General features: G+C 40.8%; 1 protein-coding gene across 1 annotated transcript; it reads right to left on the bottom strand.

The window, feature by feature from the left end:
• Nucleotides 1–2,941: 2,941 nt before the first annotated feature.
• Nucleotides 2,942–12,488, bottom strand: LOC138976889 (leucine-rich repeat-containing protein 47-like). Its single transcript, XM_070349784.1, has 6 exons — nt 11,468–12,488; nt 10,802–10,918; nt 10,020–10,138; nt 8,307–8,409; nt 6,796–6,967; nt 2,942–6,368 (listed from the first exon to the last, which is right to left on the bottom strand). Exons 1-6 carry the CDS (start codon nt 12,440–12,442, stop codon nt 6,235–6,237), a joined length of 1,620 nt encoding a protein of 539 aa, XP_070205885.1. The 5' UTR covers nt 12,443–12,488; the 3' UTR covers nt 2,942–6,234.
• Nucleotides 12,489–13,829: the final 1,341 nt, after the last annotated feature.

The raw sequence follows: 13,829 nt of genomic DNA on the forward strand, positions 1-13,829 counted from the left end.
TTAGTCAAAACTTGACTAAATATAAAAAGCAAAAACACTTTTGATACTTTCGGCGGGCTGTAACAACACGTACAGTTCAACGACCCATCCCACTCGACCAAAACGCACCAATTTTTCGTAATTTTTAACGTTTCAGATCTTACATTTTACAACAACAAAAACACAACAAGAGTAACTTTTCACTGGTAACTATCGATTGTAATATTTTTTTTACTCAGTCTTAACTGATTATATATATTAAACTCACACAGTCTCTCCCGAGCTGCAGAGACAGCATTACGTCCCTTTATATTGATGTGATTGATTGCTGCAAAATATTGATTGAAATTAAAGATGATTTCAGCCTGTTGTAACAAACTAACACTCTACTCTGAGAAAAAAAATATCATTGTGTTCAAATTAGATCGAGACAGCAGCAACTAGCTAGCTGCATGTGCTGAGTGTCACCGAGATAATTGTTTCACAGTGTACCCCCACACCCCCAATTCAAGACTTCCCCTGTATAAGACCTTGCTTTTTGATATACTTTATTCATGACCTGTGAAAAGGGTATACTTTTTTGTGCCAGTCGAAGGGTTGCCATTTCTAGAATGAGGCAGCTCGTTTCCGGAAATGCGGCGCTTTGTTGGAAATTTAATGAGGTTTCAGGAAATTCCGATTATTCCAACTCTGCCCCGGATTCTTACTTTGCGCCCAACATACTCACGGACCCGTTGAGCCAACGAGGATCCAACGAATCCATGACATACAGACAAGTCTTTTCTCATATTGAAACTACAAAGTAGTAGTTAAAAGATTCGTTGTCTCGAAATCTTTAGTATGAATAGAACATTGTAAGTTTCAAAAGGATGCTGTGAATGACAGAATCGCACTGCATGTTGAATCACACAAGTCCTGTGTTTAGTCAATATTTGACCACTGTCTCCATGTGTGTGTGTGTTTAGTCAATATTTGACCATTGTCTGTGTGTGTTTAGTCAATATTTGACCATTGTCTCCATGTGTGTGTGTTTGTATACTTATATGGCCGGGACGTAGCAGACCCACAACATTTGGTACGGCGAGGGGAAAAAAAAGCTGATTTATAATAATAATAATAATAATGGAAACTTATAGAGCGCTTACCTAGAAGCTCCAAGCGCTTTACAATGACATTACTATACACATGTACAAAACCAAAATACAAGCATTAAGACACAAAAAGAACAGGAGTACAAAAGCAAATTCATCATTTAAATCCATGCAGCACACGCGTGCGCACGCACATACGCGTGCGCATACACACACACATGCTATCACCACACACATGCTCAGATACACACAGACACACAGATACACATTCACACACACACACACACACACGCATACAGACAGGCACACACACACACACACAAACACACATGAATACTAATATACCTACACAATCTGCATACATGGTGTACACACAAAAATCGCAGATATAATCACAAAACCAAACTCGTGCTTATGCTTATGAGGATGTGATCATCATCGGATTTTGTACCGCGTCCTACGTCACTCCCTGTATGGACAGCATGTTTTATAAGAAAAACACCATATTTTTATGAAAATTGTTACACTGTACATGCAGGTATTTTGCTTCATATTACAGGCGCATGTAAACCCTCAACACTTCACATTTTGATTGACAGAAATAAAATGTGCCCCTGTAATGTTTGGATTTCATTAACATTCCATACCTGACACACACGCAGCAAGAAAAAGAGAGAGAGAGACAGAGAAAGAGAGAGAGACAGAGAAAGAGAGAGAGACAGAGAAAGAAAAAGAGAGAGAGAGAGAGTCCCACACACACACAAATGTCCACAGTACACAATGTCTGTCCAATCAACGGTTTAATCGACCTGACATTTTCAGCAAGGGCCCCACAAGCAGGACACAGGCACCAGCATCAGGTTACTAAATATAAGCGGAAAATAAAAATCTAGAAAAAAAATCACCTACTGTCATGAGGCCATGATGGTCCTGAAGTTTTACTTGTGAAGATCTCCATGACATTTTTACTGAATCAATCTTATCTTCTCTTATTCCAGCATTAAATGTTTGTTGCTGACTCCGTTACTCCTTTCACGAGAATTGGTGACAAATTCAAGTCAACATACAGATGATAAAACATTCTTATAAACCAAAATCGAAAATTGTGTATAAGAGAACATGAAAAGCCCAGGAATAAGATTCCTTTTCACACCTCTTCATACAGAAGCAAAAGAAATACAAATGACGGATATGGGATGAGACATTTCTGTTTTTCCCCTTTAGTCACTTGTCAGAGAAATTAGATATACAGAAGAACCCCCCTTATAAGACCCCCACATTTAAGACCCCCACATTTAAGACCCCCACATTTAAGACCCCCACATTTAAGACCCCCACATTTAAGACCCCCACATTTAAGACCCCCACATTTAAGACCCCCACATTTAAGACTCCCACATTTAAGACCCCCACATTTAAGACTCCCTCCATTTTAAGACCCTGCTTTCCCAGAATATCAGTTCATTTAGCTCCATTTTAAGACTCCCTCCTTTTTAAGACCCTGCTTTCCCAGAATATCAGTTCATTTAGCTCCATTTTAAGACTCCCTCCTTTTTAAGACCCTGCTTTCCCAGAATATCAGTTCATTTAGCTCCATTTTAAGACTCCCTCCTTTTTAAGACCCGATTTTCTCACAGGGGGTTCCAGCGTATGCTGACTAGTGTGCAACGTACAAGATGATTCAATGACTCAAAACATGCCTAGCGCCTGCATTGCTGACAATGTACCAAACAACAGTGGTTTCAGATGAGGTTTGCATAACAAGAACTGCAAGATTGGGGAGACAAACGTACACATTTCTTGTTGAGGGCAGGTGGGCCAGTGCACTATGTTTTATTTTTATTCGAATGTTTTATTTTGTTTGAATGTTATTCTATGAAAGAAATGAATAAACAATAACAAATAATAGTCACTTTTTGTATTTTGGGTTGCTGGTTTTTGTTTTACGTGACAAAAACAGTCAAATACAGACAAAAGTGGAGTACAGGGGGGGATATGATATTTCAGCAGATATGATTGTCACACTTCTAATTATTGTTATATTTTATCTTTCTGGGTATGCTCTAGGGGATCACGAAGCAGATTTTGATTATTATATTTATATTTGGAGTTAGGGACATTTCTTTGTTACAACTGTCAAACTTTAGGGTAACCCCTGAAAATAATTTTTTGAAATAATCTGGTTATGACTAATACTTTGGCAACAAAATCCTTTCGTAATGATCTAATCCCTCAGAATGTTATATTCTGCACAAACTGCACAAAAACTTATTGCTCTAGCTAAATTACAGCCAGAGAAATCACAACCCCCAAGATGCAACTGCCGCAAAAATGGCTGACATGAGAAAAACGACGTTGAAGATAGAACTATTCAAATAATGTCTTCATTGACACATAAATATGACACTTTTGACAAAAACACAGACACACATGCATTTTAGGTATGTTATGGAACCATTATCTGCCAAAATATCAAAAAAAGGTTTTTGAACAATTTGATCAATTAATATGCACTGGCCCCCCTGACAAATTGTACAAATTAAAAAAAGCTGTGGAAGAGTTATGCCCCTTTCAACCAGCGAGGCAAACACATGTGGCCACTGATCAGTGTTGAACAGCAATCATGTGAGCAGACAAGTGTTTCTTTAAGGCGAGACGTGCTTGCGGGTAGCCGCTCGAGGAGCTAGGAAGCGAGAGTGCATATGAAAGGGTTTGATGGCGAGCTAATTAAACACTATTGCTTGATACCAAAAAGGTCGTCTGCACTGGTTGGTAAACAGCCATGGACAGCCGATCAGATTGGCAGTTGAGCAGCCGCCTTTTTTTCTTGCGTAGCAAGCAACTGCAAGGCATCCTCGCCTTCACTTACCTCGCAGCGAGAATTGCCCAAGAATAGTCAGCTCTCGTGGACATATTTTTGAAATGAAAGGGCATCACATCACATTTTGTTTGCCTCACTTGTTTTGTAGGGGCATAGCTCTTCCATAGCCTATAACCACCCTGACAGCAATATTTCCTAACAGTGTGTACTTTGTCCCTCTACTATGTTCTGCTTAGCATATATCTTAATCCTCACTATGTTAATGAGATAATCATGATTATCAACGGTTCAGGTCATGAAGAATGTTACAAAACGTGGAAATGTGGCTTGGAGTTGGAATCATACAGCTACACATCAATACTCATTAAAAAAAAACTAAAAAAAACATTTTATGAAAAAGCGTACAACAGGCAAAAACAAGATTCAATGAAAAGTGGACAATAGGCGCCCTATAAATACCCTTATTATTATTGTTATTATTATTATTATTAATTAAGTTTACTTTTATCTCAGCTCATTTCTTTCTTCACTGTGTTTACTATGTCGATCAACTTGACCATTGACTTGTTGAAAAACAACCAAACCCAACCACATTGACCATTCAACTTGACCATTCACTTGTTGAAAAACAACCAAACCCAACCACACAGCTTTGGACCACAGTGTATCCATAACAGAACCCTGTGACTCAGCATAATTAGAAGGCCACTTGCCGATGGGAACAAAATGACATAATGATAAAATTGATGTGCCTGTGACACTTTCAAAAAATCCTTTGTTAAAAGAATTGTGTAAACTGAAAGTTTGCACCGGCAGGACAGACAGGACATAACGACATCAGTATAATTATGAATCAAGCAAATACACACACAATCAACAGTGTGCATGAAATGAGAAGAAAGCTACTGCCTAGTTTCTGCTGAATTTGTTTCTTCAAGATGCTCTGAAGATGGGGGAGGAGAGAGCTCAGTTGGTAGCGGAGTGGGTTCCAATCCTGGGTTCGGCAAGGGACTTACTTCCCCAAGTCAACTTTGAGAAGACTCTCCTCTGTGCGTAGAATTAAGATCCTAAGTTCACAGTGAATGTATCAGGGCTTAGAAACATGAACACAGGCATGCAGGAAACATGAACACAGGCATGCAGGAAAAAGAACAAAAATTGGGTAGCACCGTACTGAACGGCAGCTCACTTTCTCCATGGAGAAAGCAAGCCGAATTTCCATGAGGGTAACCTAATGGGGACTATATGATACCTTATCTTTATCTTAAGAGAACAATGATATAGGTTGTCTACTTTTGACACAAATTTCGGAAAAATATTTCTTTAAAAGAACAGTACCACCAAAAATGAAAACAAAACACAAAATAATTTTATTAAAAAAAACCACCATGATATTGAGCACAGCTGCAAAACACAATTAACAAAAGCAACATAACATTTGGCAATACAGAATTTAGCTGCAATACACAAACCTGGGAAAAAAAGGAGTTGTAAACAAACCCAAAATCACAGTTAAGAGTGGGGAGAAGAGTAATAACAGAAATAATTAGATTTTTGACTATTCACTACTATTACTACTATTGCTTATCTTATTCTGAATGATATCAAAACTATTTCATAAGAAAGACAACAAGGGTCACACACATTTCCTTTCCTCTTTTACTATAATAATTAAGGGGCGGGGGGAGGGACAAAAACTGAGGAAGAGGGCTAGGGCGTATCAAAACACATAATCATGTATAAACAAAAAAATGTAACGATTTGTTTTGTCATTAATACACATTCCAATTACCTACCCATTCTTGTTTTTTATTCTGAATTTTGGAACATTAGCAGCATATCTGTTTTTGGATTTTTAGATTGTTCATGTCACAACGTGAGGCAAGGCTTGAGACTGAAAGCTTATCTCTCTTAGATTGTTCATGTCACAACGTGAGGCAAGGCTTGAGACTGAAAACTTATCTCTCTTAGATTGTTCATGTCACAACGTGAGCCAAGGCTTGAGACTGAAAGCTTATCTCTCTTAGATTTTTTAATCATATTCCCTTTCGTCAAAGAGGCACCGCAAAAGACTTGCTGTTTACGGTGCTCTTCATTTCACCGATTTGACATACAAGAAGCCATGATGTACCATCTTTAACAATCATTACAACTCTTCCTAGATAATGGAAGTATTTTTTCTCCTTCTTTCCTCTCTTTCTTTCGTATCTACTTTCCTTCTTGCTTCTCTTTGTTTCCGATCTACTTTCCTTCTTTCTTCGCTTTTTCATCCTCTTCTGCATTCTCTATCTGTCACGTGGAAGCAGTAAACATGTCAGAGCGGACAGCCTTGCCACGCTGACATTAGTCACGGTCCACTCGGTAGGTGTCATCACCGAGGTCGGTGCGCGACGGGTAGAGCACCTTCAGACCCCCCTCTGCATCCTCCACCCTCACCTGCTGCACCACCAGACGATTCTTCCCGGAGTTGAACAACACTGCACACACAATGACACAATGACACAATGACACAATGAGACAATGACACTTTTACACCGGAACCCCCTTCATGGACCTCCAACAATCAGAGAAAATTAGGTGGCTTTTCAAAACTGAACGGGAGGAGGTCTTAAATTGGGGGGGGAGGGGCAGGAAGGGGGTTGGTCAACGATAGTGTGTGATAGTTAATTGACTGTCATGGATTCAGGCATAACGTTAACCAGAGTGTTTATCAATTAACCAACTTGAAATAATAATGACAAATTTAGTCAAAATGAAACTTAACTGTTCATAGTAAATTTGACAGCTAACAGGAGAGATCGATCAGTTTCTTGTCTCTGTGATGTCTTAAAAAATGTGTGTGTGTGCGTGCGTGTGCTTTTTCTTGCACTGTTTTTTTTTTTAATTGCACCAGGATTTAATTACCTTCTTCATCCTCAGCAGTTGCCTCCTCTTTGTCACCATCCTCTCTGTCCTGCGGCTTGCCGATGCCCATCTCCAGCGACTGCTTGACCACCTCGTCCATCACCTTCTTGCACACGTCCAGACTGACCGAGCTGGTCACCTCCACCAGGATGCTGCGCGTGTCCTTGGAGATCTGAAACAAACCATGGTTTGGTCAGTACAAGCTGAACAACACACACTTTCAGCAAGATACTGCACGTGTCTTTGGAGATCTGAAACACGCCATGGTCTGGTCAGCACAAATGACGGGCACAGTTGCCTATTGGATAAGACATCAGCCTTCTTATCGGAAGGTCGGGAGTTCAAATCCTGGTTGCAGCTGCCTGGTGGGCTAAGGGTGGAGATTTTTCCGATCTCCGAGGTCTACTTATGTGCAGACCTGCTAGTGCCTTATCCCCCTTGGTTAGGACACGATCATGTAATCCATGTCCAAGTTCCATAGGTTATAGATACACAAAATTACCTTGCATGCTTTCCCGGAAAGCAGCGTATGGCTGCCTAAATGGCGCACGACGCACCGAGTTTTCGGTAAAAAGACTTCCAAAGTCGACTTGGGGCTCAATGAAGGACCGCCTTACACAAGTGTTCACACCATACCTGTCTTAAGGACCGCCTTTAGCTCTTTGTTTGACGACACAAGTGTTCACACCATACCTGTCTTAAGGACCGCCTTTAGCTCTTTGTTTGACGACACAAGTGTTCACAACATACCTGTCTTAAGGACCGCCTTTAGCTCTTTATTTGACGACACAAGTGAGACGAAAAACCGAGGTCCCTTCGTGTACACTACATTGGGGTGTGCACGTTAAAGATCCCACGATTGACAAAAGGGTCTTTCCTGGCAAAATTGTATAGGCATAGATAAAAATGTCCACCAAAATACCCGTGTGACTTGGAATAATAGGCCGTGAAAAGTAGGATATGCGCCGAAATGGCTGCGATCTGCTGGCCGATGTGAATGCGTGATGTATTGTGTAAAATAAATTCCATCTCACACATTGGGGTGTGCACGTTAAAGATCCCACGATTGACAAAAGGGTCTTTCCTGGCAAAATTGTATAGGCATAGATAAAAATGTCCACCAAAATACCCGTGTGACTTGGAATAATAGGCCGTGAAAAGTAGGATATGCGCCGAAATGGCTGCGATCTGCTGGCCGATGTGAATGCGTGATGTATTGTGTAAAAAAATTCCATCTCACACGGCATAAATAAATCCCTGCGCCTTGAATATGTGCGCGATATAAATTGCATAAAATAAAAATAAAATAAATAAATAAATCCCTGCGCTTAGAACTGTACCCACGGAATACGCGCGATATAAGCCTCATATTGATTTATTTGACAACACAAGTGTTCACAACATACCTGTCTTAACTACCTTTGTAAAAAAAAGGACGTTATATTTTGTACTTAGTGCTCATTATTTGTTTAGTTAATTTATTTTAATTTTTTTTAAATGTGTTTATATACCTTGGTCTTGTCGCTGTTGGTGAGGGGAGGTAAGGAGATGGCTTGCCCCTCCACGTCCACCAGACAGGGAAACTCCGCCTTGTCCTTCAGAAGGTCCAGGTACCTGCAAGTGGGCCAAGACAAAGACTTATGCAGGTGGGCCAAGACAAAGACTTGTGGATACAATTACAGCTTTGTAAGCATATTTGTATCTTTATGCGCAGACTAATCCAGCCATTCAGTAAATGATGAGGCTCATTCATGCTTCTGGCGAGATTTGGTGCTTGACCAGGGTGTGTGTGTGGCACTGTGTGTGTGTGTGGCACTGTGTGTGAGTGATGTGTGTGTGTGTGTGGCACTGTGTGTGAGTGATGTGTGTGTGTGGCACTGTGTGTGTGTGTGGCACTGTGTGTGTGTGTGGCACTGTGTGTGAGTGATGTGTGTGTGTGTGGCACTGTGTGCGAGTGATGTGTGTGTGTGTGAGTGATGTGTGTGTGTGTGAGTGATGTGTGTGTGTGTGGCACTGTGTGTGAGTGGCGAGTGATGTGTGTGTGGCACTGTGTGTGAGTGATGTGTGTGTGTGTGGCACTGTGTGCGAGTGATGTGTGTGTGTGTGGCACTGTGTGTGAGTGATGTGTGTGTGTGGCACTGTGTGTGAGTGATGTGTGTGTGTGTGGCACTGTGTGTGAGTGATGTGTGTGTGTGTGGCACTGTGTGTGAGTGATGTGTGTGTGTGTGGCACTGTGTGTGAGTGATGTGTGTGTGGCACTGTGTGTGAGTGATGTGTGTGTGGCACTGTGTGTGAGTGATGTGTGTGTGTGTGGCACTGTGTGTGAGTGATGTGTGTGTGTGTGGCACTGTGTGTGAGTGATGTGTGTGTGTGTGGCACTGTGTGTGAGTGATGTGTGTGTGTGTGGCACTGTGTGTGAATGATGTGTGTGTGTGTGGCACTGTGTGTGAGTGATGTGTGTGTGTGTGGCACTGTGTGTGAGTGATGTGTGTGTGTGTGGCACTGTGTGTGAGTGATGTGTGTGTGTGTGGCACTGTGTGTGAGTGATGTGTGTGTGTGTGGCACTGTGTGTGAGTGATGTGTGTGTGGCACTGTGTGTGAGTGATGTGTGTGTGTGTGGCACTGTGTGAGTGATGTGTGTGTGTGTGGCACTGTGTGTGAGTGATGTGTGTGTGTGTGGCACTGTGTGTGAGTGATGTGTGTGTGTGTGGCACTGTGTGTGAGTGATGTGTGTGTGTGTGGCACTGTGTGTGAGTGATGTGTGTGAGTGTGGCACTGTGTGTGAGTGATGTGTGTATGTGTGGTTTGTTTGTCTGTCTGTACTCATGCACAGAAGCTTTAACGAATAAAGAAAGAAGTTAAGAAATAAAGAGTAGGAAACATCTTTCTCATCTAAATTTCAGATGAAACAATTTCTCAGCTCCATGCAAAGGAAATTGCAGAATGTGCATGAATAATGTTTGTAGGGTATAGGCCATTATAATATTAGCAAGGGTTACATTTCACTAACATAAGAAAACCCATGCGCATTCACAGAGACTGATAATCAACAAACACAGCAAACAAAGTGACAGAAACAGGGAAACAGCCACACATCCACCCACACTATAAAATTCTCTGACTTGTAAATTCCACTGACAGTGCTGCGTTTCTTCTCCCTTCTCAGCGCCTCGGCCTCCTGCTTCATACACACACACTACAAACACAGAGTAAAATTCTCTTACTTGTAAATTCCACTGACAGTGCTGCGTTTCTTCTCCCTTCTCAGCGCCTCGGCCTCCTGCTTCATACAGTTGTAGAAGATTGCTGCTGACCTCTCCTTACTCTTGAACAGGGGAGTGATCTGCAATGACAGTGGAACTAATAATATTATTATCTTTGGACAAACATACAACATTTAAAGTTAAATAAATAAATAAAAAATTAAAAAATTAAGACAGATGACAGTGGGACACGGAAATAAATGTGCAAAGCCAGCCTCAACAAAGGATCCAACCATTAACGGTCGCATTATTCAATGAAAAATTGGTGTAGATCAAAAGTAATTAAGAATTTGTCCATGAATTAAAAAATAAACCATAACCCGTGCAAAAATCTGTAATCAGGAAATGACCACATACATGAAGCATACATGTGTACAGTCCAAACCCTTATGAAAAGACCTGACTGTTGACATCAGTGAACTTCAATTCAAGTCACTAAAGAGACAACTGCATTCCCTCAAATGTATCGCAGCTGGAAAATAAAAAAGTGGATAAAAAGAACAAGAACTCAGTTTATGTAGTCTTTTCATTTTGGCACAAATTCTCCATCTTGAACAAGCAAGAAAACATTATTCAGACACAATTCTTTTACTGAACTTAAATTTCAAGAGCGTTTGTAACTCTGACCGTATCATAATAGTTTACTTAATTTGCCGTTATCATTATCATGGCAATCCAGTTGCTTATAATTATAGATTAAAATCATTTAGGGTAATTAAAACCAACCACAAAAAACAACAGACCATTATCACTCCAGGAGGTTTTGAAGTGTAGGTCAGCGGTCCTTTGACCAGGTCCAGATCGTGTGTTGCGATGGTGGCCGCCTGTCTTTTCTCGCACAGTTCTTCATGAAGCCTCGTCTGGAAATGGAATGAGTGCCGAAAAAAATAATGACAAAATACACACAAGAATGTTTACACAACAATCTTCAGTTGTATAATTTGTAGAGTGTAAAAACTTATCCTGCCAAAAATCTCATCAGAGTTTTCTGAACACAAGAAAACCAGTTCCAATGGCAATGGACAACAAAGAAAACTAAACTAAAAGTCTAAAACTGTTGAACTATATTAACAAACTAAAACAATCTGTTACCTTATAAATTAATTGTGCTGTGTTTACTCTCTGAAACAGTGAAAGAGAGAGAGGAAAAGAGTGAGGGAAAAAGAGAGAGGAGGGGGGGGGGGGGGGGAGTTATGCTGATATATATATATTAGATTAAAACAAAACAAATCAAACTGTTAAATCTAATTTCGCAATTGTCCCTTTTACTTGCTTTAAAGGTGTGAGAATTTTGCAAAGTATTTTGAGAGAGAGAGAGAGGTTTTAAACACACACAGAAACTTCAAACACAGTAACACAGAAACACAGAAACACAGAAACACAGTAAGACAGATACACATAAAACCTGCCTGCCTGGTGATGAAATTTTTGAACATGTTGTTCGACTGGTAAAAGTCCAGATCACGCAAAATACAGCAAACGATGTAGGGACGAACAGCAGCTACTTTGGGTTCCACGTACACAACCAGTCCGTCTGCCGTAGGAAATCTCAGAACTGTCATGAGGTTCTGGGCGACTTCTTCAACATCTTTATCTCCTTTCTTCTTTTTCTTGGGTTTCGCTTTCTTGTCTTTCTTGTCCCCTGAGGCATCTGCTTTTTGCTTGGCTGCTGCCAAGAACAGCATAACTTGCTTCAAGGAGTTCTGCTCAGCAAATTTGGTAAGCTTTCTGTCCTTGATCTTGTTGCCAGACAGCGTCAGCTCTTTGAGTCTGGTGCAGTCACTAAGCTCATTTGGCAGCTCCGCAATCTGATTGTTTGCAAGATTCAAAGTGTTCAAGTGGGGGAGGTTAGACAGGTCATCTGGTACTGTAGTAATCACATTGTTATTAGCAACGATCTGACTTAGATGTGCTAAATCTTCGTCACTGATTCCTTGCGGAAGCGCCGTGAGCTTGTTGTGGGAAACGTTCAAGATGTGCAGCGCTTTCAGACCGGACACATCTGGAAAGTCCGTCAGCTCGTTCATCAACGCATTCAGCGTCTGTAACTCACTCAGTTTGGACAATTCAGCGGGTAGGGTCTCCAGTTTGTTATGGGAGATGTCTAGAAATTTCAGTTTACTCAAGTTTCCGATGGAGCCTGGTAGCGTTTTTAGTGCATTGCCCTGCAACACTAGATTTGAGAGGTTGGTGAGATTTCCCAGCTCGTCTGCAAGGCTCGACAGACACGTGTTGGAGATTTCAAGAAAATTAAGACCGCCTAGCTTGAATACAAAAGGGTCGAGTCCTCTTTCTTCTATGTCCTTGCTGACTTCCTTCCCCAGTTTCAATTCACGACGATTTTCGGTTTTTGCCAGAAGGACAACGGGCCACGGAGCCGCCATGATTGGAGAACTTGACCAGCTGTGGTTTCTTTTGTAAAAGGATCCAACATGGGAAGTAATTCATTGAGTTTCACCACTGACCGAAATTCATCGAGCTGTATATTTCACAATCCAAAGCAATTTCTAGACTTTACTTAGTTGTTGCGTGACCATACCCCTTATCCTAAACACAGCACACACAAATATGAAAATTTAACACTGACAAAATAAATAAATAAAGAAAAATTCATTGTTTTAATTACAAATAATCATATAGCAGGCAAAAGGTTTTTCTAGCCTACAGGCCGTATATGATATGATGATGATGACAACCCATACTCTCTTTTCGATTGTTTGTGGCTGTTGCTCTATGGTCTGACGTACAAGTCGTGCTCACTGAGTCGCGGTCAGTTCAGTCGTGTCCAGTGGATTATTTTGTGTCCACAAAGCTGACCTTTCTGATTGCAATCAGTGCTGAGAAGAAAACTGAGCCGAAGAGTTGTTCTGTATTTCTGTGCAAACGAATTTTCTTTGGAGGGTGGGGGTAGTAGAGGCGGGGTTGTGGTTAATCAGTTACAGAGTTAATCAGTTACAGGGTTAATCAGTTACAGAGTTAATCAGTTACACTGAGGGTTAATCGGTTACAGAGTTAATCGGTTACAGAGTTAATCGGTTACAGAGTTAATCAGTTACAGGGTTAATCAGTTACAGGGTTAATCGGTTACAGAGTTAATCAGTTACACTGAGGGTTAATCAGTTACAGAGTTAATCGGTTACAGAGTTAATCAGTTACAGGGTTAATCAGTTACAGGGTTAATCGGTTACAGAGTTAATCAGTTACAGAGTTAATCAGTTACATGGTTAATCAGTTACAGAGTTAACTTCAGTTACAGGGTTAATCAGTAACAGAGTTAATCAGTTACAGGGTTAATCAGTTACAGGGTTAATCAGTTACAGGGTTAATCAGTTACAGGGTCAATTCAGTCACTGACTGAGTCGGTTTGGCCTCAGTGACTTGGTTCGAGTCAGCCTTTTCCAGTGCGATGAGTTTTCCCTTCAGTCCTTTCCACGGCAAATTGGTAACACTGACTGTGATAAAAACAAAAATAAAAACAAAATCTCGCGTTCCTATTGCCTGCCGTCATATTACGATTCTCGGCCTCGTTGATCTTATATAATCTCAGCCCACACTGAACAAAAAAACACCCTTCGATAGTACTGATGAGCGACTGGGTACCTTACATTCATCGTGCCAAATTTGTCCAACCAATCTTTTTTATTTAACTTAGAAATTTGATTCATCCTGAAATGTTTCCCTTCTCATTCAAGGGACTCGGTACACGTTTTCGAAGAAATCGATTATTGGGGTCAAATCTATTATTGGGGTCAAATCTATTACATTTCACCA

The sequence above is a fragment of the Littorina saxatilis genome, linkage group LG9 (genome assembly GCF_037325665.1).
Source record: "Littorina saxatilis isolate snail1 linkage group LG9, US_GU_Lsax_2.0, whole genome shotgun sequence".
NCBI classification, from domain to species: Eukaryota; Metazoa; Mollusca; class Gastropoda; order Littorinimorpha; family Littorinidae; genus Littorina; species Littorina saxatilis.

Bases quoted from the DNA above. Each gene is read 5' to 3' on its own strand.
- LOC138976889 (XM_070349784.1), bottom strand. From the start codon at position 12,442: ATGGCGGCTCCGTGGCCCGTTGTCCTTCTGGCAAAAACCGAAAATCGT. The intron at 10,919-11,467 runs GCAGGTTTTATG...TTCCATTTCCAG, and splicing joins AAAATTTCATCACCAGGCAG to ACGAGGCTTCATGAAGAACT. The intron at 6,968-8,306 runs GTATATAAACAC...GGTTTGTTTCAG, and splicing joins CCAACAGCGACAAGACCAAG to ATCTCCAAGGACACGCGCAG.